Raw genomic sequence first — 26,548 nt, 5'->3', positions numbered from 1 at the left:
TTACCGCCAATAATTGAAGGTTTAAGTTTAAAAGGTCAGAGGATGTATCAACATGTTTCATTTACGCCTTCACAGGGTATCGGCTGTTACATGTTCCGCATTGATGACTTTGACGTGGTAGATGCAACCATGCATGGTAATGCAGCAAGATTCATCAACCACTCCTGTGAACCGAACTGCTACTCACGAGTGATAAATGTGGAGGGCCGGAAGCATATCGTCATCTTTGCTCTTAGGAAGATCTACAGGGGAGAGGAACTCACTTATGACTACAAGTTTCCCATTGAAGACGCCAGCAACAAACTCAACTGTAACTGTGGGGCCCGGCGATGTCGCCGCTTCCTCAACTGAGAGATCCTTTGTCTGTAAAGGGCGGGGTCCTGTTTACTAGTAAGCCTTAAATTAAGGTGGCACTGGATTGGGTTTGGGGAGGCAGTGGGCAGTCAGCACAGCAGGGGAATTAGCCACTATGAGTCTGATCAACAACATTTGGCTGGTCAGAAGATAATACGCAGACATTTTCTGCATAGGAGAACAAGAAGAAGAAGAAGAGGAGGAAGATAACCTGCACAGAGAGTTCAGAAAATATTGAGAAATTTCTTGTCTGGTATAAGTTCACAAGGTACTTCTACCTGCGAAGAGTACAGATATACCGCTTGCCCAGCAACAGCATCACAGAAGTATATTTTCTGGTAGGAAGTGGTTTTGGTTTTCATGCCAACAGGACATATGAATCAGATAACTGAATGGTGGGGGTTTCTGAATCAACATGGACGACACCAATAGAATTTCTTTGATAAACACGTCAAGCCTTATCTGTTTGAATCATTGCTGAAAACCTATAGCTAGGCTTTGAGAGATTCCTTATATGTTTTATTCATTTCTGGGGGTGGGGGTGGGGAGGGGGGGTTATGTCTGTCTATAGTACACTTGTAATCATGATTGCTCCATCCTCCAGTGATGGGAACATTATAGCCCCATCTGTGCAGTGGTGAAGTCAGTTCTTGAGCCATACATTCACCCAAACCTTTATTTTTGTATTTTATCTTACATTTAACACTTCTCATGTTGTGGATATTTTTTTCTTTTAGGACTTTTTTTTTTTTTTTTTTCCTGAATCACAAGACAACCATGGTGCTAAGCTTTGAAGGGTCTTCAACATCTTTGGTTGGACTAAGATGTCCTGCAAATCAGGAAATGTTCACCCTGCTGAGACCACGTATCTTAAATTTATGCACTCAAGCAGTACTCTTAACATCATCGGAATATAAAGTGTCTGCTAAGTTTCTCACTAGATCGTAGGTGTGATATTTTCTCACTTCCTTTCTTCCTGTGTAGAGATAGATTGTTCCAACGTAACGGTTTCAGTCAGTAACATTGTGTCATATTTATAAAGACAGAAACATGTCTTTAAGAACGTTTTTTTTTTCTTGATGTACAGTGTATGTAGCAAACACTACCCAAGCCAAAAGTTAAGAGTTGTGGTGAATATCAGTTTTTTTAAATATATATTTTATTACTCATGGCAGATGCCCATTACCTATTGCAATAAGACTTTGCTGCCCTACAGTCGCACATAAATAACCAACGAACATACAGATAATCTTCATTTTGTTAAAACCTGCTACAGTTTATCTCTTAATCAGGGAGAGCACTGCATAAAGCATCGCCACTGAGTGTGTGCATTCATCTCCTGCACCTTGTTGTTATTGTGAACACGGTGCAAAGACATTGTAAATGTTGTCGTTGCACGGTGGCTCGCAGCAAACAAGTCTGAAATGGAGCTGGAGAGAATGCACTCTGCACCTTAAAGTAATGTGTAATGTTGTTCTTAGTCGATGTACAGTGCCGTCATTAATAAGGTAATCGAATTCACACACTGTTCAAATTGGTAGTTATATTTAATTGTTTTGATTTCTATTTTTAATGGTGAAAGGTTGTGCTTTGTATAAATGCTGGTGGTCTAGTGTATTAGGAGCTCTCCCCCCATTTGTATCCCTTTTTTTTTGTTGTTTACAAATGATGTCCTTTTGTTTCACTAATTTACTTGAATTTTCTTTTGGGGCAATTGTGTCATGCATTTAAGCCTTTCTGACAGAAATTGTTCTAAAGCAGGTATTTTTAAAGAATCATTTTTAATTTTTTTTTGTGGTAGATTACTGACGGTCTTAGAATCAGCCACAGGAGTTAAAGTGAGCACTGTTTGCCTCTCCAAGCCCATGATCATCTTTTTTCTTTTTTTTTTCTTTCACCTCTCTCTCTCCTAACGTATTAGAGCAAAATTCCAATAGGATCATGTTTTGTCTTGATCTTAATCCCCTTTCCTTCTTGCATGTCCAATCACTGGGATGGAGCCCAGATTAACTTGTGTCAATCACCTAGCTGACAACAAGAGCAGTCACTCCCAACTCCTTGCAAGGATTCTACCTCAGCTGTTTAGACAGATGTTTGGGAATACTGATGCAAAAACAGAGGATGATAATTTAAGAGTAGCTTGGTTTTAATGTCCTGCAGAGCTGGTGTGTGTGGGTGCGTCTGTGTCATTTTGTGTGTGTGTGCATGTGTGTGTGTGTGTGTGTGTGTGTGTTTGCAATGAAGGATGGCACTAGTCAAAACCTGAAGTTGTCACGACCATCTCTCCCAAAATCTGTTCAGAAAGCTGTATGTTATATATACACACACATATATATATAAATATATATATATATATAGTAGGGTTATTTTAAAGTAAGTGTAAAAGACATAAAAATGAGAAAATATGTGATCTTTAAAATTTACGTCTTTGTTACCATGTACAAATAAACCCTGAGTTTGTAAATATTTGTATACATATTTCTAAACCTGTTTAATTTTTCTATGCACTTTTTTTATTTATAATGTTATTTGCTTAATAAAGATGTTAAGATGTTTGAACAAATGACTTTCTTTATTATAAACATTGAGAGTAGGTTTGAAAATAAGATAATTGTGTGAAGCAGTAATCATGAACCAGGATGTTACAAAACAGGTTTCTAACAAGATGACTTTGTTGAGTATAGAGCTGCAAACATTATTTGATTAGTCAGTTGTTTAATTGTTTCAATCATTTTCAAAGCAAACATGTCAAACATTCCCCAGTTCAAGCCAGGCATTTGTGAAGATTTGCTGGTTTTCTTAGTTTTATGTGACAGTAAAATGAGTATCTCTGGACTGTTGATCCAACAAACAAAAGTAATCTGAAGACATCACCTTAACCAGACTTAAGGAAACCATGATGGACATTTTTCACTGTTTTTAGATGTTTAATAGAGTAAGTGATTAATTAGTTGCAGTTGAGTATTTTTATTCATTATTAGTTATATTTCATCACATGCAATATTAATGTACAAATAGAAAAAAAAAATCCATATGTAGATGCTGTCTTACATCTTGCACAAAAAAAATTGAGCTCAGTATGTGCACCAATGCATTTAGCCATTTAAAGAAATCATTTGAGACTATAATACACATATTTGTGTTCTTGCTGAGAGTTAGATGAGAAGATCTGTCCTCCAAAATTGAAGCATCCCTCAGTTAGCTTAACTTAGTTCAGCATAAACAGTGGGATTGTTTTTTATCTGTACAAAAACTGAAGTGCAAAAATGTAAAATTGTAGACTATGAGCTTGTAGGCATTTTTTTTTTTTTTTACCTTTGGACAGATCCAGGCTAAGATAAGTCTTCTCATCCTACTCTCAGCGGCAGAAATTACAAATCACTTTGCTGATTGTTTGTTCAGTTCAGTTGAACAATTTGTAATTGCTGACTGTCATTTTTGATTGCTTTTGTGCACATATTGGAAAATGTGGGTGGGACAATCTAAATGCTGAGCTCTGAGGGTCCACCCCCAGAAAAGTTTTAACAGAATAGATGTAATTTCCTGTATTCTTGTGCCCTTTAACAGTTGGTTTGATATTGATTATACTCACATGAGAAAAAATATGAGTGCGTTTTGTGATATCATCTGGAGGAAGTCACATTTGATCACATTTGAAGATATTAAAAAGCTAAACGTACAGATCTGATTTGATGACTAATTCAGAGCCATCTCTAATAACCACTAAATGAATTTCCTAAATGTTATCAAATCAGTGAGTAAAGTGGATTCTCCAATAAACTATATTCATCTTCTAGTCATTTCTACTACTATGAAGAATCACCAGGACCTGAGGCCTGTGTCACACAGCTACATTATGTGTGTAAACAAAGCCACCAAGATAACAACATAACACTGCTACTATTTAACAACTTTCATGAAAAGTAATAGTCTTGAATTCATAAGCAGAATAGGTCTGAGGAGTGTGTGCAAGCAAACCCATCAAATTAGCTGGAGAATATCATAATAACTTTGTGGCACAGGCCCCCTGATATATACTTTTTTTGGCTAAAAGTACATATTTGCTAACATTTCAAATAGCAACTTAAATCCAACCCATAGAACCCATAAATCCCATGAAATATGACCTCAGGGGTTGATGATTTTGGCTGCTTTTTTATTTAATAAATTTCATAACTTCACAGAATTATCAGGCACCCAGTTATACCAACTAATGTAATGGTGGCACTGCAGTAAGTTAAAAGAGTTAATAATAACTAACTTAATAATAATAAGATAATAAAAAGTAATAAAAAGTAAAAGCTCACAGCTATAACTCCTCCCTGCCTTGGTACTTCCTTCACTGTTTTTTTTTTTTTCATTTGTCCCCTTCATCTCTTTTTGTTTCCTTACTTGCTCCTCTCATTCCTTCTTTACCTCTTCATTTCATCCGTTTCTTTCTCTCCTCTTTTAGTCTCATTTGCCATCTTACTTTCCTCTTTCCTGTCCGGTTTCTCTTCCTCCTATCTGGCGTCAGCGACGCCCTCCTGTGTATGTGCGTGTGCTATGTGAGAATCTGTCTGGGTGTAGCAGTGAAAACCTGGTATGGAGTCTCACTGATTTAGGCATTCTCTCAATAAGCAAGCAGGATGGATTTGATAATAAAGCACTGACACAGCGCTGTGGGTGGGACTGGTTGTCCCATCAATGAAAATTATGATTAAAGAATTTTACTAAATTTGTATCATGTAGCACAACTATTTTGATTGCTAATGTGTAATTAATTTATTTTAGATAAATATTTGAATAGAAAATAATTGCAGTTTTTTCAAAAGCTTCCATGTCATATGACCCACTGACTTCAAATCAATACCAAATTGTATTACTATACTGGACAAATACGATACAGCTCTTTTTATTGTGTTTTAATGAAATGCTACAAGGCGATCTAATTAAATCTGAGTTTTGCAAGGGGGGCAATGGCATCATTGCGCTCTATATGTCTGAGCAGCTTTGCCAGATGCCCCACTGTCCAGTCAGGGTGCCTGCTAGTGACCCCTTCCAGCACAGCTTTAAGAGGGCTCTTACTGTCCTTCATAGAATAGGTGTACGTGATCCAGGTGGACGGGAAGGAGCAGTGAGATGCAAGATGTTTGGTGTTCTTGACGCCATGGCTCTCTGGATCCAACAAAATAACCAGCTCCTCCAAAACATCCAGGTTGTCCAACACAGTCTGTAGAGGTGCTGATATGATGTCAGGCCCTACAGAAGAAAGATGCAGGGAGGCCTGTACTTTTAACAACACACCAGCATAAAGGACTAAAAGCATTTCAAGAAAAAGAGCTGGTCCTCAAAGCTCCATTGTTCCACAGACTTGATGTGTAAAATTACCGGCAGCCCTGGATCTTAACAATGCCACATGACATAAAACAAAAAAGATGAAATCGGAGACTGACAAAATCATTTAACTGTACATGGTTCATTGCAAGACAAGTTCAACTCACTCAGAATGTCCTCCAGATCACTTTCAGGTAGGGCAGAGAGGGGATAGAACCCTACATTCATGCATGATGATCTTCTGGTCAAACTTGTTCCATAGCTTGTGTTCCTGCCTTTAGAGTTATAACATTACATTCATTATTTTCAGTATATTCAGATTTCCAGTCTATGCACCACAAAATGACTCTTCGTCTTTATCTCCATGTCCATATATTTAAACCTTTACTTGCAATGTGCTCACCTCTTTTCCTCTTCATGTAGATTATGAAACCAAATAGTGCAACAAGTATGATGGCAATTAGGATGGCAAAATGTAATGCCCCTGGAAAAACAGAAAAACATCTGAGTTAAATTTATGAGTAGGAAGAGATGTATTCTTGTTTCAGTGTGTGTTTAGCTTACATGGCACATCATTACTGGTTGCAACTGGGTTTAATTTAGTTGGTGTATTTGTTGCATGAGGTGTTAAGCTGGATTCTTCCTTCGTCTGAATCTGAAATTAAAAAAAAGTGAACTTGTGTTTTAGGGGAAGTGCTGTAAAGGTTGCATCATCTCTAACTGATAACACATCTGTTAAGTGCTCCCCCAAACCATTTCCGTTGTTCTCTCACATTTTATGTGTGAAGCCATTACAACAACCTAGAACAAAATATTATACCTGTCATAGTTTTGTGAAAGTTCTTGAAATTATTTTAATTCTATAGTTATTTATTTTTTCAGTAACACCTTATTTTACAGGTCCTCTAATTTCGTTCTAATTTTAACTGTAAATGTTCCAAGTAATTTGCAGGTGTTTAACAGTTAATTTTTAGGGAATTTTACAGAGCTAATGGTGCGATTTGGCACTAATTATGAGAATTATGCTGGTTTAGTTTGTAAGTGACCTCTCATTTTAATTGGGTTCATCTTCATATCTCTCTATCTCACTTCTCTCTATCTCTCTATATAAAGCAAGGAATCTCTGCCTGTCTGTCTGTCTGTCTGTCTGTATGTATGTGTGTATCTCAAGAACCGTTCATCCGATCTACTTCATACCTGGCAGGTGGATTGCTGGGGAAACGGGAAAGTGCAATGTCAATGTGTGAAGTTGTATCGATGAGCAGTTCTCGAGAAATATATAAAAAATACCTCATAAATAACGTTGCTAACGTCGATTTGCCTCATCTTCCCGTGGGGTCAACGAGCGGAAATACGGACAGCACCACTATTGCAACCCATATTGTGGTCAGAGGTGATTACGTTCCAGGCTGAAACTGATCAGATACAGTTCATCCAGTCAATTACTAGTCTCCCTATATAAGGTAAAGAATCTCTGTCTCTCTGTATGTGTGTGGGTTTGTCCTTCGCATATCTCGAGAACCATTCATCCGATCTAGTCTAGAAATGCAGTGTTGATGTGTGAAGTTGTTTGAATGAGCTGTTCTCGAGAATTATATAAATATAAATACCTAATAAATAACGTTGGTTTGCTTCTTTTTCTGCCCGTGTAGTCAACAAAAGGACAGTCAATATACGGACAGCGCCACTCTGCCGTTGCAATCCACATTATGGTCAAAGGTGGGATTACATCCATAGTGTTAATAACTTGAAAACATTTAACTACTGTTGAACTGTATACTGTGAATGAAAGTTGGCATGTACATTCAAGATTTAGTGCTGGATATCTCAGGCACGTTCAGAAATATACAAAAATACCTCATAAACAATGTTGCCTCTACTTCTTCTCCTGCACATGGATTCAACAAGCAGAATTATGGACAGCAACACATGAGAACTATTATAAAGAATGAATTGAAAAAGCTTAGAGAGTTAAACTCTAGTCCCATTCCTCACACGCGAGAACTTTGTATGTATGTTCAAGACACAGTGCAAGAAGTCTCAGGCACGTTTTGAACAGTTCATCTGACCAACTTCAGCTCAACTCAAAATTGTAGTCTCCAGATATTCTGCGTGTGAGGCATTTAGGGAGCATCAGTAAATTGTACCATCTACTGATAGCCTGCATGTGAGCCGTTTATGGAACATGGGTAAATTATAGTGTCTACCGATAGTTGGCGCGAGAGGCGTTTAAGGGACAGGCACTGTTCTCTCTAGGTATTGAGAAATCAGCCTGTTCCCGAACAGGCAGGTTTTGAATGGGCACTGCACTAGTAGTTGTTAATTTGCAAAAACAGTCATTAGTTGCTTAGTTTTCAGTTTTCGTGTGTCAAACTATACATTAGCATAATAGATTCTTTCTTAAAAACTCTGTGACGGCATTTCCCCTAAACAAAAGTATTTTACAGAGTGGTTAAGAGCCTAAGTGATTAAGAATTTTGCAAAGATATCAACCAAGATATAATGAGTGGGCACTTACATACTAAACCAAATGAACTTTTTACCCTGTTTTTCTTATCATCTGTACCAGATTGCACCAGTCCTTCTGCAAAAAGTCCTAATCACAAATTTACTACTACCTAAAACTACTCTAAAACTTTTGAGGAAATTTGAATATTCTTAAGGGCAAGGTAAAATCAAGAGTTACATTTTTTTCTTTCACAGTTGCGTACCTGCCAATAATTACCTGACTAATATATTTGACAATAATTTAAAACTCATGATTCAACCTATCCTCCTGTGAAGTCTGACTCAACCCTTGAGTCTGGGGGAATTTTTCAAGTGGGTTCCTTTGACGCACAACTTCCTTTGTTTATCAGTAGGCTGAAGAACACATAGATGTTTGCCTTAATTCTAAACAAGACAGATGTGGATTACCGTTGATGCCTTGCTGAAAAAAGTTGAAACACGCTGAGATGTTGCTATTGTTGTTGTTGTAGTTGTTTCCTGAGGTGAAAGAGAAACGAAGATAATGTAAACCAATTCAAAACACTTAACTTAAATAGTACTATATGATGTTAAGGGTAAGCCCACTCACTCTGGCAGGATCTTCGGTGGTCAAACTTCTATAGAAAAGAACATTTTATTCATTGCATGCCATCCAAAATGAAATATGCGTAGGCTGTTGGGTGTAACATGACATTACTGTGAACAACTGAAAGCGATGGAGCGCCCATGATTTAAACTGTTGACGGCTCAACAGCTGTACCTACGTACGTCTGATCAGGTCGAAACATGTATTTCCAGATCTTGTGGGTAAGATCATTTAAAACAAAATGTGACCTTCTGTCTGCCTTGACATATACGCACAAATTGACGTTTTCCTGGGTACTTCCATGGTTTCTTACCGTAGGTCTTGGCACTGGGTATCGGTAGTTGCGTTGCAGGGGCTCACAGTTTGAAAACCAGTCGGACATGAGGTGCATGGTTGACAGAATGCTTTGCTGCCATCATTAAAAAAGTTGATTTTGCAACTTTTGGTGGATGTCTCATGTCGACCTCTGTTGTCATCATAGCCACAGTTAGGGGTAAGTCCTCTTCCTGTATTGTTGAAAACAAAAATATAATAAAATACAATATAACATAAAATAATACAATTTTATTATAATGATAACTTACCTGGTTTTGGCTTCTCACACGGGACACACTGTTTTGTACCCGAATCAAAGCGAGTCGTCAGATCCTTGCACTTTTTAGAGTACCCCTCCATCACTGAACTCGAGGAAAAAGTTTATTACACTCATAATCCGAATTAGCACCTCCCACTACTGCACTGAGTTTCAGATGTAAAAGTTCATTTCTCAAAGAACTATTTCTATGTGAATATCTTTTTTGAACTGTGTTTACCAAATGTACTAAACTAAATGTAACTAATGCTTTGTTATGGCTGAATAGGCTCTAACCAGGGCTGGGTGATATGATCTTAAATCTATGGTATCATCTTAAACTGTCACATCTCAGTATTGCTTTATTAAATCAGTAGCCTACATGGTAATTTCCTTTCTTGTCTACATGGTATTTCCGTCCTCCTTTTTATTTCTGTCTGGATTAAAGGGGCACTCTAATTTTACACATGATGTTTCATGTAGGCCTCATGTAGGCTTATCATGAGAAGGCTACTTCTACTACTGGTAAGTTCTAACATGTCATTTTACAGCTTCTTTAGAAATCTGAGTAGTACTCAGTGGTAAATGGGCTGCATTTATATTCAAGATTCATTTATTATCATTTTACAACACAAGATTGTATAACGAAATGTGGTTTGTAGTCCTTTAATGCTACTCACAAAAACAGAAATTATATAAATGGATTAAGAAATAATAAGCCAAGTTTTAGTGTCTTTTGGGCTCCGTGCAGGCTTCTCACCTCACCGATATCACTGATATAGCACCTTTCTAGTTTTTTAAAAAACCCTCAAAATGCTTTGCGCTACATGCCAACATTCACCCATTCACACACTGATGGCAGAGGGTGCCATGCAAGGTGCCAAACTGCTCATCAGGAATGCTCATGCACACACACACTCACCGATGGCACAGCCTCCAGGGGCAATTTGGGGTCCGATATCTTGCACAAAGACCAGAGGAGCCGGGATTCAAACCGCTGATCTTCTGATTATTAGATGACTCGCTCTACCCCCTGAACCACAGCTACCCTCAATAACAAACACTCTTCTTGTTCTTCCTATTATGTAACCTTTGAGTTCTCCCAGATCACTGCTGCTGGGCCAGTTTTTTTATTAGGAGATGATATTAGGAGTGTTACGTAATCCCATTGGGGAGTCTGTAACAAAAAAAAACAAAACAAAAAACATCTGTCTGGGAGAAGAACAGAAGAACAGAACAGAATTCTGGGACTCGTCAGTCCCCACAAAACCCTTGGCCCCGACATGCTCAGAGGCGGGTATCTCAGAGACTGCTCCACTCAGCTAGGAGATGTCTTCACCCAACTGTTCCAAGCCCTTCTTTCTCCATACTTCTGTGTTGTAGGAGCATGGGGAAACTGGACTCACCCCACCCAATTTTTGAACCTATCAGGCTGGACGGTCAGTTGGTGGAGCAGGTGGACACTTTTAAATACCTGGGGACAGAATTAGACACCTTTCTCTCCTTCTCAGCATGCTGACTTGGTGTAAAAAAATGCAATGAGTTATTGCACCAAGGTGATGTGTGAGCTGTTTATCTGTTTTTTTCAACATTTTCTCACTTTCAGTCCAGCACCTGCCCTCTTTAGTTTTAATCTGCGTGCACACTCCTAGCTTGTACATTGAAATATATTCATAGGTTTTGAAAATAACGTTTTTGGCAGCTATAAGTGATTAGAAAAAAATTGCCAAGAATACCTTTTTCAGGTTTACTATTATTAACTGTATTTTCTGAAAAGTTTAGATGAAAAATTATTTTCATTTGTAGCTCAGTCAGTGAGTGTACATGAACCAGGGGTTACTAATGATTGAGGTTTGTAGGAAGATTTTGCAAAACCCCCACACATTGTGACAAAGGGTTAAGCAGACTTATTAGTAGACTTGCTGCTCACTTATTCAGTGAGATCCGAGCTTTCAGAGTAGTATTTCCGAACATTACTTGCTTATTTTGTGTCACTGCATCCCAACATACTTATTAACAAGTTTTCAAGTTGTTTTAATATTGCGGCTTCAAAGTTGAATCAGTATATATTGTCCAAATTAGTAGGTTTAGGTAACCTTAGGTTGGATATTCTGAACGAGAAGAGCAGCTCAGTCTACTCTGCAAGATAAAGTACTGCTGAGACAACAGGATGATAGAGCTTAGGTCCAGATGGTCAGGATATCCTCCTGAAGCTTTGTTGGCTGATACAGTGTGCGTTAAAGTACGCAGGCTAAAACATTGCCTTAAAAGGAAGTATTTTGTTTCTTTTGTCTGGTACGGAATGATAGGAAGTGTCGGCACTTCCCGCAGGTTAGTTCATCTCAGATCTAATGTGGAAGTCCCTGTTTTCCAAAAACAGCTTGCCTTCTAGAAAATTGACTCATTGGTTATGGTCAAAATATCATTATGGGTGTAACTATTTTTTAAAATGCTTACAGAACTTTTTGTCTATTACCACAGTGTGCTCTTTCCTGTTATCCATGTCAAGTGTTTAAGCTACTTTTAACCAGCTTGAGTTCAATTTAATGAGCTATAATGTGCTCCCGGGTGTAATATATACCTGGGATCTAATGATGCGATTGTGTCAAGATCCAAATCCTGTGTGACAATCCTCTTTTATGTCCTCAGGTCTTAGATCAATGGAAGAATCTTGAAACCTGAGTAATTATGCCCATGTTCTGCTGCTGGTGGTTATTGCCTTTGCATTTCTGAAATGTATCCTGGTGCTAGAAGAGACTTTAACTCTGAAACCAGAGGGTCCCCTGGATCCATTGGGACAACAGCCATGTGGCCTCCAGGGTCCACCCAGGATGAGACAAGGGGACAGCCCAATCAGCCAAAATCTCTCATGGTCGTCCATTCCACACCATCGGGGGAGAAAATTCAATGCGAGAGCTACTTAATAAATGTAAGGCAATGATTTTATTTGTACAGCAATATTATTTTCATTTGTTGAATATTCATGCAATATTGAGAATATGTTGTAGTGCATTGTTGTCTTTGCAAAGAATGTCTGCTAAGGAACTGAGGCCTGTAAAATCGTATGACACACAGGACTTCTTGTTAATGATGTCTTAAAATTTGAGATTAAAAGTTCATTCTTGACCTTGGAAACAAAACAATCTCACTACAAGGTCCATTTAGTAGCTCTTGTGGAGCTTTCAATTGTATCACAATAGTAGCAGTTGTAGCAGTGAATATGCCACTAGAATATGGACTAAATGAAGAAAATAAAAAAGACTGAGGAAAATAAATATGGTAATACTGAGCACCTTGAACTTCAGAATGCACTTAGATTACCTGTATAAACAAATTTCTATCCAATTTCAGTATAACTTTATTTATCTCTGAAAGGGCAATGGTATGCAGCAACTCGCCTGCACCAACACGGGTGTGAGGGAAGAGAAAATAACATGTATGTCTACTTTCTCTTCCTCCAGAAAAACACAGAGTTCTCACTTCCTCTCCCAGACATCATGCCAGGAGCTTTTCCTGAGCTTGCTACAGCCAAGCGGCACCATAAAAGTATAACAGACATTCCTTATCGTGGAAGCATTTGCTTGCTCCCTCCTCCCCTTGGTTTCACAGACAGAGAGCAAGCCTTTTTGCGCCGCTGCTCACTGAGAGAGACCAACACGGTTTCACGGTACCCTCGCCATGCCCTCAGTGTGCCTAATATGGAGAGTCCTAGCTCCCTTCATGTCATTAACAACAGTCCTCTTCATAGTACCCCGCTCTCACCTGTGCACAGCAACATGTCAAGCCCTGCTAGAGAGATAGACAGCCTGGCCAAGGCCCGGAGTAAACTTCTGGAGAGTGACTGTGACCAAACCCCCACCATTCCTGCAGAAACCAGGGAGCAACTTCGCTACATCTCCAAGGATGGAAAGTGTCGTGTCAACCTGTGTCACATTTCTGAGAGGGGCCGTTTCCTGTCTGACATCTTTACCTCTTTTGTGGACCTTCAGTACCGCTGGTTTCTATTCGTATTCATGATGTGCTACATCACCACCTGGTTATTGTTTGCTGGACTGTATTTCTTGAATGCTTCCTTCCGAGGTGATGTAGGACAAGAGCGACCCGTCAGCATCACTAAAGACCATCTCCTTGACCAAAGGCCCTGCTACTTAGGTGTTGATGGCTTCATCTCAGCTCTACTCTTCTCTGTGGAGACGCAGCGCACCATTGGTTATGGGTCACGCACTGTGTCCCCTACCTGCCATGAGGGTGTGCTGCTGGTCATGATGCAGTGTATTGTAGGGTCCATGATAGATGCTCTAATGGTGGGTTGCATGTTTGTCAAAATATCTCGACCTAAAAAGCGGGCTGAGACACTTCTTTTTAGTCGCACTTGTGTTATCGCCAACCGTGATGATCAGCTATGTTTAATGTTCCGGCTGGGGGACCTGAGAGAAAGCCACATGGTGGATGCTAAGGTCCGTGCAAAGTTAATTAAGTCCCGACAAACAACTGAGGGTGAGTTCCTGCCACTTGAGCAGACAGAGATTAACCTTGGTTATGAAACAGGGTCAGACCGACTCTTTCTGGTAGAGCCTCAAGTCATCCAGCACAACATTGACTCCAATAGTCCACTCTGGGAATTTGGCCCCGAACAGCTTAGACGACAACAGTTTGAGATAATTGTTATCTTGGAAGGAATTGTTGAGGCCACAGGTGAGTAATCAATAATAGTAGTGGTCAAAAAGGGATACAAAAGCAGATATGACACAAATAAAGCAATTATGAAGTTTTAAGGGTCCCTCACTGCATTTTCTTACTTTACCTGGGTGGTATCCAGCCAAACAAGTAGTTTTGGTTTTATAAAAAATTGAAATACCCTGTGTACAACAGTGCCTCTCTCCTGGGTGCCAGCTGATATAGGGCAAATTACAGAAAGTCAAAAAAGTATTTCAGCGCACACCAGGATATGAGGATAGACAGTATTTTATTAGGGGATTACATTAAAAAACTATGTGTTTGCACGTTTCTTCATCAGATTCGCTCTGTCAGAGATATATGACATATGTAACTTATACAAGTTATATAAGTGTAGTTTGCTCCTTCAGTGTAATCCCCTAATAAAATGGTGTCTATCCTAGTATCCTGGTTTGCTCTGAAATACTTTTTTGATTTTAAGTTTTGGTTTTATATTTTCCTGGATTTTCTTTCTACCCCAATACTTTTGTTTCTGGTTTGTGGTACTTCTGTATAAGCCACTTTTATAGGGTCTCATTCTTCAGTAATCAGTTCCAATGAAAACAGTCCGTGCTCTGTGCAATCTGCAGATAAGACTGCACAGAGCACAGACTGTTTTCATAACTGTAAGTAACTGGAAACTTGAAAACAAAAGTTTCTGTTTGACTAGATACCACAAGGGCTAAGTGAAAAAAACATGTTTTTTTGGGGGGTAAACATACTCTTTTAAGTATTCAGTCTCACTTTCATTATCTTTGTAATAACAGTGAATCAAATGACAATATGTAATGTGTCATCTGCAGTGATAAACCTACAGAGAATCCAGCCTGCAAATTTACTGTTTTGGTTCACTCTCATGACTCTCATGGCTCCATTTTCAGCCACAGCAGGCAGCTGTTTTTAGCAAAAACAGCTGTCTGCTAAAAACCCACTATACATTATCTGCTCAGCACCAAATGGCACAGACATTAGCATTTAGTAGTTGAAAAGCCAGATATTTCCCTCAGGAGTTGATAGAGACCAAAAACAGCTAAGAGAGTGAATATTGAACTTTCACCGGGTTGACAGAAACACGATTCCAAATGAATGATTATATTGTTCCGTAACTCCTGAATGTGTAAATAACTGCTTCACCATTTCAACGTAAAAGGTGATTATGTGTCAATGTTGTGTTCACAACTTGTTTCCACTGCCCCCAAGTGGCCAAATAATTAATTATTCAGGCTTTAATTGGTTAATGGTTCACATCCATTCATTTGTCAACCATACTGCTCTTTTATTGCCAATTCACATGGAGATACAATTATACATACACATTTTTGGAAAGAGGGAAGTTGGCTGCTATTTTAGTTATGCTGCTAATGCTAGTGCGTTTTCTTTTTTGAAATATTTGTCAAATGTTGTTGTGCTTTGCATCAGGGCCACCATAATTTTTAGGAGATAGGTTTGTATGGGGACAATCCAGGCATTTTTCATAGATGTGTGCCAGCCATATCAAGTCAAACCATTTTCCCATCCTTTGTTTGTTTGCTCTGAGAATGTCAGTTTTCAAAACCACTCTATTGCACTAAGCCAGTAAACTGTGATACCATATATGTCAGTGAGCAGTGCGAGCAGTGCCATTTTGGGTTTAAAAAACTTATAACATCTTTAAACTGTTGTGTTTAAAGAACACAAAGGCTTCTTGTGTTTTATTCTAACACCCTAAATGTTGTAAACATACACTCTTGTGGAAGCTGGCTGTTAGCATCTCTGTGGACAGTGACTCCAGTAAAATAACAGGACATTAAATTCAAAATCTTAAATGATTACTCAGTGGGCATGTGAAAGCCAGTGAAAGGCTACCAATCAAAAGGCAAAAAATACTGTATACATAAACTGGATACATAATAAACATATTTCGCCTTTTAGTAGGTAGTAGACATATTAGCTTAAATACAAACAAATAGAATACTGAAGAGACTGTTTGGGCTTTGGGGCTCACTAGAATTTTCCATGTACCAGAGTCAGACAGAAACAGTAACTGTAGCCTAACTGATAGTTAGACAACTTTTAGTGCCTGTTAGAGACAATTGTGTTGCATTGTGATTTAAAAGGTCATTTCTTATTTCTGCTATTGTCATAATAGGGTTAGGGTTAGGGTTTTTTTTTAGATTTTTGTTTATTTACTGTCAAACTAATTCACACGAAGCATCAACACAGTTATAGTAAGTAAAGTAAAACACATCTTGATTTCATAATTTAACAGCTTTATGTGGTCAACAGCCGATATTTTGGGAGGATAATGAGGCATGTTGCTTGTATTCCAGTAAATACCCACATATCCTATGTGTCCTGCACCCTTGTGGCCTGAAAACTGCACAGCACCAAACACTCAAAAACTCAAAAAGTTAAAAATATTTTGAGGTCCAGTCCCAGGTATTCCAAGGCTCTAGTTTTATCAAACATTTTATATTACACTCACTGTAAGCAAACAGGATCTCTTCCTCAACTGCTTTTGAATATTATTTTGCTGAGCAGTTCAGGCCAGTCTCTCTCAAACTGGCTGGGCATTGGAGAACCTTGCAATTTTCTGTGTCAAAATTCAATCAGATTGAATATTTAATCCCAATTTGCTGTGGATTTGTCTTGTCCTGTTCCACATGAATGAGTAGAAGTTAACTCGACTGAAACCGTGGAAGTATTAGTATATCTTGTAATATCTTTAATCTTTGAACAAGATGGTAACTGTATACCCAAGATATATAAGTTACATTTGGATAGGTGAAAATTATAAAATTATTGATGGCTGACTTACATTTAGCTGCTTCAGTTTCAGGTCCTGATGTAAAATGCAGCCATCGTTATTCCCAGATAGCATACAGAGGTGGGTCACTTCAGGCAATGATGCAGCACTACTGGCCTTCTTCTGGCCCGGAAAAAATGGATGTGAGCCTGAAATGGCCCACATGTAAAATAGCAAATATGGCCCAAATATCCCAAATCAAATGTGGGCCTTTTTTGGTAAAGATGTGGTATGTTTATCTGGTTTGTTCTTGGTTGGCATACGGCTTGCTTGTGGCCCAGATCTGGGAAACAGGAGTGGACCACCCAAGTGCCATCATTCCAAGCGGTATATGGGCTGGTTGAAAGTGCCATATGTGTTGGGTGTGGGCCATATCTGGGCCACAGCAATTTTGCTATCTGGGACCTTATGTGGCAAATGATGTCTGCTTGGATTTTCAAACTCTTTTAACATGTTTGACAAGATCATCACTAACACACTTCCTTATGATCACTTTGTACACAGGCATGATGTGTCAAGCCAAGACATCCTATATTGAAACAGAGATTGAGTGGGGTGCTCGCTTTGAACCCTGCATGACACTGGAGAAGGGCTCGTTCAGAGTCGACCTGCGTCGGTTCCACACCACCTACCAGGTACCGTTACCACACTGCAGTGCCAGCCAGGCGCACCAGTTAATGGTTCTGACTGACTGTAAACTTCAAGACTCCAAAGCCTGCAGAGACTGGAGAATTTTAGCAGAAGAAAAGACAGATGAAGACAAAGACAAGCAACCAGCACATGGAGGATACACTATTGATAATATTCAGGAGGAGAGAGTATCTGAAGGGAATGAGTGTGAAGGGAGTGCAGAAAAAGGCTTGCCATGACAGCAGTTGATACACGACTTTCTACAACAAGATTAAATGTAGTCTATTTATCTTTATTATTGTATTCATGGTGAATTAATGTATCAAAAAGGAACTTAAGCCTTTTTCACAGAAGATATTTTGACATATCACAGTAGGAAAAGCACAGTTTTCAATAAAAGTAATGATGGCTGAATTCCATTTAGCTGCTTCATCTTCAGGGTCACTTTTACGTAGTGAGACACTTAAAAATTATCAAGCCATTGTTGCCAAATGAGATGTTAAATGTAACATCTGTGCTTTTCCTTCTACGACAAGTCCAAATTTCTACTGCAAAAAGGGTCCATTTACTCATCAAAGGTAAGATGTGTCACATATTGAACATGTGTCGTCAAAGAAACCCCAACACACTCCAGCAAAACAATCAGAAACCACACCTGTCCCATGTCTCATGTCTATTATTATTACTATTATTATTATTGTTGTTGTTGTTGTTGTTGTTGTTGTTGTTGTTGTTCTTCTTCTTCTTCTTCTTCTTCTTCTTCTTCTTCTTCTTCTTCTTCTTCTTCTTCTTCTTCTTCTTATTATTATTATTATTATTATTATTATTGTTGTTGTTATTTACACAGTTATGTTTCCATCACCTCAGTGGACATTACATTGACTTAGATTCATTTCCTGGAGACTTTCTCTAACCCTAACCACTACTTTCCTAACCCTAACTCGACCTTAATCTTAAACCAAATCCTCACCCTAAAAGTTTGATTGATTTACTTGCTTTTTGTACCCAAAAGGGGTGAAAGTCCTCACAATGTGACTGTATAAATTTATGTCCCCACAACACCAGTTGTATAAGTACACACACACACACATACTGATTACAATGTTATGTACATATGTTGCTGGGCCAATAATGAAAACTTTTTGGTATAAGTCAGTTTATGTGATTGCTAACTTAAAACACTGTCCACACTGTCACAAGTAAGGTATATGGTTCTGTCTTTTGATGATGTATAATGTATTATTTAAATTTGAATTTCTTTTTTGTCAAGAGCGTTAAAGTATATTCTGAAATACACACAAAAACAGTCTCAATTCACAGAAATAAACAAACACCACATGCACATAATGCATTCTTATGTTAACCACATTCAGACATCTTTGAGTCAAGTAGTAATGCATTACTGTACACAATATATATGAAGTCAATTCACTGATAAACAAATGTTTAACATGATCATACACAAGTACACTGAAGTTTTCTCTTTGCTTGGCAGAGTTGATATTTAATGATCATTAATGGTGTCATGTAGAAGTAGAAAATGTTCAACACTATGTAAAATACGTTTATTTACCATCTTTACCATCATAATTTTGAATTTTCTGAATGAGAGTTGTCCTCAGCTGTTCCCCTTGCTCTTCCTGTAATACTTACATGTATATGCCCTTTATTATGTGTAAAAAGTTGCTAAGATATTGTGTTTTAGCTTGTTTATTTGGTGAATTAGTAATCTCTAAAACATGGCATATTGATCCATTAAAGCCCATGAATTAAAGATGAGCCCATGAAATATGTGTTAAACAATTATTTATTAATTTTCTCTCTCATATACATTAAGGTAATGCTGTACAAATCAACAAATAGCTTTCAGTGGACCCAGGCCCAAGATCTCTACATAAAGCTCTCTCTTGTGAGCAATGTGCATGGTTATATACTGTATACATACTTATGAGAACCTCTGGGATAACTTGAGAGTCATATAATTTGTGTGTTGCTTTTAGAGAGGTGTGGCAGTTGCTAAATACCACTTTTGAGACCAATTTTAGGATCCACGTCTCTGAACCGCAACCAGTGAGTTGGCAGCCTGACATCAGTGGCTGACAGTACAGAAAATCCACTAAGGGAAGAATAAAAAATAAGAAAATGCTAGACTATTGTTCGTCACTAGCTAGAAAGAACTCCTCTCAACTCATCCAATGAACCAGGGCAGATGAATGAACCCTCCAGTCTTGGCGTTAGCTTACCAGGACATTTTATTACATATAAACTTTTGAATGTTAGCATATGTGGAATTTGGCTGAGTTTTGTTGCTTGTCTGTTCTGCCAAGCACTGGGTGTTGCCTGACTCTAGGGAAACCCCTTCTCCTCCAATCGTCTCTTTCTGTTTCTGGTCTGTTCTGTGAGAATAAAATTACACAAGCGCTGAACAAAGTCAAATGAATATTTCAAAGGATGACATCATTTGAATTTTAATCAAAGCGGTTACGCATCATGGCAAATATGGATTTTTTTTTTTTTCAGACAGATTCTGTTTAAATCTGGATCAATGAATGTAGACTATGTTTCAGCAAATATAATATCTCATGCACTGGTCCAATTTTGACATAGTGATGCATTTGGGAGCAAAAGTACAGTAAAAACTGGTTGTTACAGTGATTGCCCTCATGAGGGCGCTATAAACCTAGGTCAAACTTACAAAGTTTACACTAGTGGCACAAGGGAAGATTCCTGCGTCATTCATTGAGCTGTTGATGTGGCTTTAATGCACGTACAAGACATAATATGAAATGGTAAGCACTTTCAAAACCTTTTCTGACCTGTCATTGGAAATAAGTGCAGCATTTCTCTGTACTGTTGTTTGAATGTGAATGCAAAGCAGTTTCAGTTTGTATAGATGTTACCGCTGTGAACTTTTTGCATCTCATGTATTATCATACCTTCAAAACAATGATAAATGATATTAAAGGACCTTGTGGGTCTTTCAGACATCATTATGGATTTTTCTTTCAGGAAAACAGATGGTTTGTGACTCAAATGAAAGGCACATACTGAAGCAACATCAATGAGAACTTTGTATAGATGGAGGTCAGAGTGTTGTAAGGCATGGCTCAGATGTGTGAGGTGTACAGGTAGGTGCTGTTGATGCTCCAGTTAGGAGGGAAGTCCTGCACTGCGTGGCTTTTGATGTGTCTCTGCATGGCAACCAGGCTGCTGCAGAACTCCAGGCACACTGTGCACTGGTAGGGAGCGGCCCCGCCATGAGTCCGCAGGTGCTTGATCATGGCTGAGTAGTCCCGTGAGCGCTGACCACAGAGACGACATTCGAAGGGTTTCTCCCCTTGAAGCAGGAACAAGAAAGCACGGGGGGGAGGAAGGAAGACAGTGGGGGAAGAGGAAAGGGAGTGTTCATTTTAGAGAGGGTCTCATACCTTTAGATATTAAAAGTACATGCATGTTATGCCAGTTTCCCAGACTGCAATTGATTAATGCTGTTAAATATTTTCCTTTTCAAAGATCAAGTGTTTAATTTAGGGTGAAATCAACTAAACTGGGCCTTCAGATCTCCATCGAAACAGTTACACACTCTATGATTGCATGTTGATGAGCAAAAAAATCAAAAGAGAAACTGAATAGATATTAGTTTTCATTCTGAACAAAAATTAGATTAACAAATTATGTGAGCATGTGTGTGTGCATGTAGTTTAACAATATTTAACAAATTGAATACTTGATCAAAATCAGCTTTTTGTATGCTTATGCATACAAAAAATTTGATTCCGGTTTAGTAGCTCACAATAATATGTAGTATCTCAATGATCTAAATAGAGGTATCATTAAAACCCAACAAGAAACTTTTAAAACAGAGCAGCTAGCAAGACATACTGTACAAGATACAACTTTCAATTTTAGGACAAGAGATTAGGACAAAGGTTTTAGATTACGGGAGTCATCAAAATTGCTCATATTATTTTAGGATGACAGATCATCTTGAATGCTGGTCTTTTTAAAGGAAAATATTGTCAGCTATTCCTGTGGTTTAGTAGGTTTTAACCTATATATAGCCTAATGAGTGTTGAGTGTTGCTAATCAATTTTAAACGGGTGCTTTTGGTCATTACTTACACTTTTTTAATTTAATGTGCAGAAAAAAATGTTTGATATTTATCACAGTGAATATTTTGGTTGATTTTATTGTTGTCGCCATTCATAATTACATGGTAAAGTTGTACAGGGACACTCATTTGAAATTTCTTTTGTATTATCATTGAGTAATGATGTTGACGTTAACGTTGACAGCATTAACAGCAGCATGATGTTCTCCATAGATGAATGGATTTGCTATCTCGCACAAGTTTCAAGTCTGCAAGTTTCAAGTTTCTACTAGATGAGTTTCGTAGTAGTAAACTGAGTGGAAACTGTCGGCTGCCTGGAAGATAATCCAAAATCTAAAACACAACAGTCTGCTTTGGAGGATGAGTAGCAGTAATGCAAATCATACGTACTAATTAGTAGTTTAAATGGCATAAAACATTCAAAAGTCCTGACACAGTCCTATACGCTAAGAAAAAAGTGAATTTTTTTAAAGTGCCAGTGAAAATTAGTCATACATCTCGTCTTTTGCTTGTAAGTTGCCGTACCATGCGAACAACTAATTTATCTCCGATTTGAGACCTCCTACGGACTGACGCAACGTAAGACCAATCCTAAACTATTAAACTATTCTTGCTTTTCAGATACTGTCGTTGTAATTTTATTTGATTGGCTTTGTTTTTTAAAGCCAAAGTACACAAATTCTCTTGTACTTTTCTAACACTTCTTTTTTTTTGGACAAAGAGAAAATTGAATATTGAAATTCTTTGTAGTTTTTGTTCTAAATGTCCCACAGTATAAAATTTTTTTTACCTATTGTGGGCAGGCATAGTCTTACATCTGAAAATATGTAATGTCTAACCAGTCAAGCTACAAGCCTACAAAGTTCAGTACCACTTTAAACAAAACAAAAAACATAAATGTTACTTACAGTTTGCAGTCACTTCGACTAAGGTAACAGACTAATAAATCAATATGTTCACAAAGTTTCTGTGCTTTTGTATCACAGATTAGATAGAGTGCGTACCGGTGTGAACTCGGTGGTGTGTGTCCAGTTGATGTTTCAGACTAAACTTCTTGGGACAGTGTTGGCACTGGTAGGGTTTTTCTCCTCTGTGGTCTTGTCGATGGGATTGTGGTTCATGCTGTGCTGCATTTCCTCTTCCACAGAACCTACACCCTGAACAGGCCACCTCTGTTCAAACAACAGGATGGGGGGACAATAGGTGAAAGTGTGAATACTGCGGTGGGCAAAGGGGCCTGGCTGTACACAAAAACACCATATCACAGTTTAAATGTCAGCAGGACCTGTGAATTCAATTCCTTCAACAGATGGAAGTCCTGTAAAAGTGTATGATAGAAAGTACGATAGCAACCCCCACCTGTTCATTCATGTTTGCTCAAACACTAGTAGATGAACATGAGTATGTACATTCAGAACTGTTTTGTAAAAGAGACATAAACTATTGAAGATAAACACAGACCAGTTTTAGATAGATGATATCAGAATAAATGGGGTCTTGTTTTCTGCCTTTCACTCTTTTTGTGACTAGATTATTTGTTATGTTGTCAAACTTACGTGCTCATAGACATCCGCATTAAGCCACAATGAGCCATCAAAATGACCAATTACTTGCAGAAATGATTAGTCAATTCATTAATTAGTGGATAGATTGATGCTTTTCTGTTTTCTATATCATTGTAAATGAAATATCTTTCATTTGGACTGTTGTTTGGACTATTTTCTAACATTGCAGAGACCAAAGCATTAATTGATTAATTGAGAAAATAATCAGCAGATTAATTGATAATGAAAATAATTATTAGTTGCAGCCCTAATTCATTTGTAAAGGCACTGTGACGCAGTGCAGTAAGTTTTTTCAGTCTTGCTAAAGTCGACAGTAGCTGTCACAGGATTAAAATACTCACTGACCTCATTGACTTTAACTAGTTATCAAAGAAAAGAAAAGAAAAGAAAAGAAAAGAAAAGAAAAGAAAAGAAAAGAAAACAAAACAAAACATGATGTATTATATATAATAATATATTGCTACAGTATTCTCATTATGTTTCAGAGGCACACATCTGTTTTTGGTCAACATCCTGTTGCAGGACAATAAAGTCAGTTTGTACACATTTACTTTCCTGTCACTCTGCATTTGTGTCTTGTCTGCATCTACCAAGTCTTAAATTACAAAGGTGTGATTTTGAGGTTGAGGTAGCTACTAAAGCCTTTTGGTATCTTATATTCTTTTTTTTTTAGTTTCTCAAGTGAAAACAGGATAGTATAGACAGGATGCTGAAATAAGAAGGGGGTGTACTGTAGTGGGGGAAATTGAGAGAATAAACCACAACAATTGAACGCTCACCACACACACAACCTACTGAGACTTGCTGTCATTAGCGTGTTTCCTGTCCAATATTTTTCCTCACGTCTCACTTTAAAAGACTTCTTATGTAGATAATGCCTTTTACTTTATTTATCTTAATGGCTTTATTAATATAACTTAATAAAAGGAAAAGCTAAGGATAGAGAGAGAGAGACATTACTCAGCAACACTGAACTCAGGTGCTTAAATGCTTTAGTTATACAAATGTTGTATAAATAAAGTGTTGTTACACTTATAATAATGCATATTATATGTAATAATTTATTAGAGATATAGTTTTTCAATAGGTTCTTGAGTACTATTATATACTTTTAGTACTTGTCCTAAGTTATTATACTGCAGTGCAGTAAGACATTTGTAAAGGAGTTTTACCCTAATCTCTTGAAGTATGAACATAATGTTCCATTGAACAGAGATATTGAACATCAGATAAAACATGTTTATCAGCTTGATTGTACAATCATACACACATATGCATGTATACACATAAACGCACACAAGCTGTTGGTTTAAGTGACTTAGTGTAATTGCAGTGACTTACATAAAAGGAATTCATTATATAAAAAAATCAACATATATTTTTGGTATAGGACAAACCACCGTTGCGATGCAGTACATACTGTACTGCATGTATCTAGCTGTATCTAGTAACCACACTACTGCTCCTGCTGCGCTATGCTCTCAAAACCACAACTCTTTTTATCACTTTCCATTGCGTAGCTACGTAGATGGAGTCTTCCGAGGTTAGGGGTCACAGCAAGAACTGTCTTGCTATCATGTTAAATTGATCAGTTCTACAACAGGACAACCACTGTGACAGGCTTCATCTTACTGTATAGTAATAACAGTAAGTTTGATGTGTTGTGATCATTAAAAAAACATTAAGTTGTGTTTTCTGTTTGTCATAATCATATCATTACCTGAAGGTGTGGAGGCTGACTCCCGCAGAACTGGATCACCAACGAGACTGCAATGCTGGCAGTCTTTAACTCTTTCTGCACTGGCTTTGGGCACTTCAGGGAAACTGTGGAAAATATATTTTCTGATGCAACTGTTGCAAAAAATGACTCTGATTGTATCTCTTTAACAATAATGTGTTCAACAGAGGTGCATAACTGGAGAAATATAAAGCAAGGAAAAGTCTCTTCTTCAAATGAAAACTGTCACTCTGCATATATTTACAACATAATGTATCATCACAGATAACATCCTTAAACACCCTTTCCTTCCTCTCAATCCTCAACCACAAGATATGTATAACACTCATTTAGGGTAAAAGCTTGTTTACCTCTCATATAACGGTAGAGAAGAAAGAACAGGATTATGAAGTGACACTGAAAAATAGCTTTTTTTTCCACAAAGATGCAAGGACAATTTGAACAATTTCATGTGGTACAGACGCACCCATTCTAAACACTGAAACACGGTTTCAGTGGGTGGAAAATCTTGAATTCTGCAAAGGAGGGGAGAAATTTAGGGGGCTCCCCTTTACACACTATTCAGTTACAATGTGTGGAACACTGTACAAGATGCAAAGACTTGAAAAAAAGAGGTAAATCACCCAAAAATGAAGTCAACAGGGTTTTTTAATATACTTTTTAGTGTCATGAAAGGGCAGTGGTAAATTCATTCAGAATTCAAACAAAGTATAATTGGTTTCAATCCAACTTTTAAGCAAAACCATGCTAAAACTTTAGATTTATTGCAAAATTAACTTGCATTTCTTTTTTCTCTCTTGTGTTTGGTCTGGAAACTGTACAAGGTATACAGCAATGATTTTAATTTGGCAAAAGAGTTTGACTGGGACTGGCAGGGAAGGGTTAACAGGGGAAATTGCTCTAGTTGGAAAGTGCAGGAGGCTTGATTGCACACATCTACCCAAACAGCAGTGAGTCAGGTCTGCAGCTGTCGCAAGGGAACAACTGAGCAAGTTAGGGGATTCTAAATGACTCTGTGACAGTTAAAATACAGAGACAAATGATTAAAATTAAAAACATGCAACACATACATTTGTGTCTGAGGGCTGACTTACCTCAGCTCACTGGTTTGGATGGTCCCAGTAAAAGCTCTCTGGCTGGGTTTTTTTCTTTTCAACAGGCCTTGCTTGATTATGCTCCCCATCCCTGTAGACCCAGCGTAAAGGTTTGGTGTATAACGTGAATGAAAGCTTGAGTAGCCCATTACAGAGCTGTGAGCCGGGGCTTGAAAATGAGAGACCAGGAGGGGGAACATGTGGGGAGTGGAGAGGGAGATTGGGTATGCTACAGAGGACTGGTTTGGGGACTGGAGTCGGTGAGCTGCTATTAAGTTTGAATAGTTTTCTGCTTTCCGCTTCAAGGTGGTTACAGAGTTCCACATATTTGTAGGGAAAGTCCAAGGAGAGGAGAAAGAGGACGCGCTCGTGACAGGCCTGGTAATGACACTGTCTCTGTTGTAGGGCATTGCTGACAGTCTGGGCCTCTTTCTAGGGGATGGTGGACTGTTGCGGCTCTTAGCAGGATCAGGGGGGGAAAGGTTTTTTGTGACAATGCTGTCGCTTGCTTCATTCCCTGGGGGAGAAGTCTCTTGGAGTTTCTCCTCTTGCACTAGATTTCCCTTTTTCTTTTGATCTGTCTCCTCTGCTCTTT

General features: G+C 38.2%; 4 protein-coding genes across 9 annotated transcripts in view; 2 read left to right on the top strand and 2 right to left on the bottom strand.

Moving 5' to 3' along the window:
- kmt2bb (lysine (K)-specific methyltransferase 2Bb) overlaps nucleotides 1-1,471 on the top strand; it is a 29,773-nt gene extending 28,302 nt beyond the window's left edge. For all 3 annotated transcript variants that reach the window (XM_067601849.1, XM_067601848.1, XM_067601847.1), the window contains exon 36: nucleotides 76-1,471. In XM_067601849.1, coding sequence (XP_067457950.1) covers nucleotides 76-351 — 276 coding nt within the window. In that variant the 3' untranslated portion in view covers nucleotides 352-1,471. The remainder of the gene's footprint in view (nucleotides 1-75) is intronic.
- Nucleotides 1,472-3,643: 2,172 nt separating this feature from the next.
- Nucleotides 3,644-10,391, bottom strand: igflr1 (IGF-like family receptor 1). Of its 2 annotated transcripts, XM_067601936.1 has the most exons (9): nucleotides 10,237-10,391; nucleotides 9,328-9,420; nucleotides 9,057-9,249; nucleotides 8,747-8,774; nucleotides 8,587-8,655; nucleotides 6,235-6,325; nucleotides 6,074-6,154; nucleotides 5,838-5,945; nucleotides 3,644-5,595 (listed from the first exon to the last, which is right to left on the bottom strand). In XM_067601936.1, exons 2-9 carry the CDS (start codon nucleotides 9,416-9,418, stop codon nucleotides 5,282-5,284), a joined length of 975 nt encoding a protein of 324 aa, XP_067458037.1. In that variant the 5' UTR covers nucleotides 9,419-9,420; nucleotides 10,237-10,391; the 3' UTR covers nucleotides 3,644-5,281. The 2 variants fall into 2 exon arrangements, with proteins under 2 accessions (XP_067458037.1, XP_067458038.1); XM_067601937.1 differs by lacking the exon at nucleotides 10,237-10,391 and having other exon boundaries at nucleotides 8,747-8,771; nucleotides 9,328-9,985.
- A 35-nt stretch (nucleotides 10,392-10,426) lies between these two features.
- LOC137191618 (G protein-activated inward rectifier potassium channel 3-like) lies at nucleotides 10,427-17,987 on the top strand. Of its 2 annotated transcripts, none has more exons than XM_067601881.1 (4): nucleotides 10,427-10,870; nucleotides 11,964-12,243; nucleotides 12,776-13,811; nucleotides 17,320-17,987. In XM_067601881.1, exons 2-4 carry the CDS (start codon nucleotides 12,049-12,051, stop codon nucleotides 17,682-17,684), a joined length of 1,596 nt encoding a protein of 531 aa, XP_067457982.1. In that variant the 5' UTR covers nucleotides 10,427-10,870; nucleotides 11,964-12,048; the 3' UTR covers nucleotides 17,685-17,987. The 2 variants fall into 2 exon arrangements, with proteins under 2 accessions (XP_067457982.1, XP_067457981.1); XM_067601880.1 differs by having other exon boundaries at nucleotides 10,428-10,870; nucleotides 12,776-14,009.
- A 1,982-nt stretch (nucleotides 17,988-19,969) lies between these two features.
- zbtb32 (zinc finger and BTB domain containing 32) overlaps nucleotides 19,970-26,548 on the bottom strand; it is a 10,090-nt gene continuing 3,511 nt past the window's right edge. The window contains exons 2-5 of one of the 2 annotated variants that reach the window (XM_067601898.1): nucleotides 25,954-26,548; nucleotides 24,842-24,945; nucleotides 22,561-22,728; nucleotides 19,970-20,782 (exon numbers count right to left, since the gene is read on the bottom strand). The exon at nucleotides 25,954-26,548 is cut by the window's right edge and continues 449 nt beyond it. In XM_067601898.1, coding sequence (XP_067457999.1) covers nucleotides 20,553-20,782; nucleotides 22,561-22,728; nucleotides 24,842-24,945; nucleotides 25,954-26,548 — 1,097 coding nt within the window. In that variant the 3' untranslated portion in view covers nucleotides 19,970-20,552. Of the gene's footprint in view, nucleotides 20,783-22,464; nucleotides 22,729-24,841; nucleotides 24,946-25,953 lie in introns of both variants that reach the window. The other variant, XR_010930423.1, reaches the window with a different exon arrangement.

This window comes from Thunnus thynnus, chromosome 10 (genome assembly GCF_963924715.1).
Source record: "Thunnus thynnus chromosome 10, fThuThy2.1, whole genome shotgun sequence".
NCBI classification, from domain to species: Eukaryota; Metazoa; Chordata; class Actinopteri; order Scombriformes; family Scombridae; genus Thunnus; species Thunnus thynnus.
The sequence above is the reverse complement of the archived record's forward strand: the minus strand, read 5'-3'. Positions and strand labels throughout refer to the sequence as shown.

What these genes read in the sequence shown, in the direction of transcription:
- igflr1 (XM_067601936.1), bottom strand. Translation starts at nt 9,418, where the DNA reads ATGGAGGGGTACTCTAAAAAGTGCAAGGATCTGACGACTCGCTTTGAT. An exon ending in ACCCAGTGCCAAGACCTACG is followed by an intron (nt 8,775 to 9,056) that starts GTAAGAAACCAT and finishes TCTTTTCTATAG; the next exon opens with AAGTTTGACCACCGAAGATC. An exon ending in CCACCGAAGATCCTGCCAGA is followed by an intron (nt 8,656 to 8,746) that starts GTGAGTGGGCTT and finishes CTTTCACCTCAG; the next exon opens with GAAACAACTACAACAACAAC.
- LOC137191618 (XM_067601880.1), top strand. Translation starts at nt 12,049, where the DNA reads ATGTATCCTGGTGCTAGAAGAGACTTTAACTCTGAAACCAGAGGGTCC. An exon ending in GCGAGAGCTACTTAATAAAT is followed by an intron (nt 12,244 to 12,775) that starts GTAAGGCAATGA and finishes CTCTTCCTCCAG; the next exon opens with AAAAACACAGAGTTCTCACT. An exon ending in AGGAATTGTTGAGGCCACAG is followed by an intron (nt 14,010 to 17,319) that starts GTGAGTAATCAA and finishes CTTTGTACACAG; the next exon opens with GCATGATGTGTCAAGCCAAG.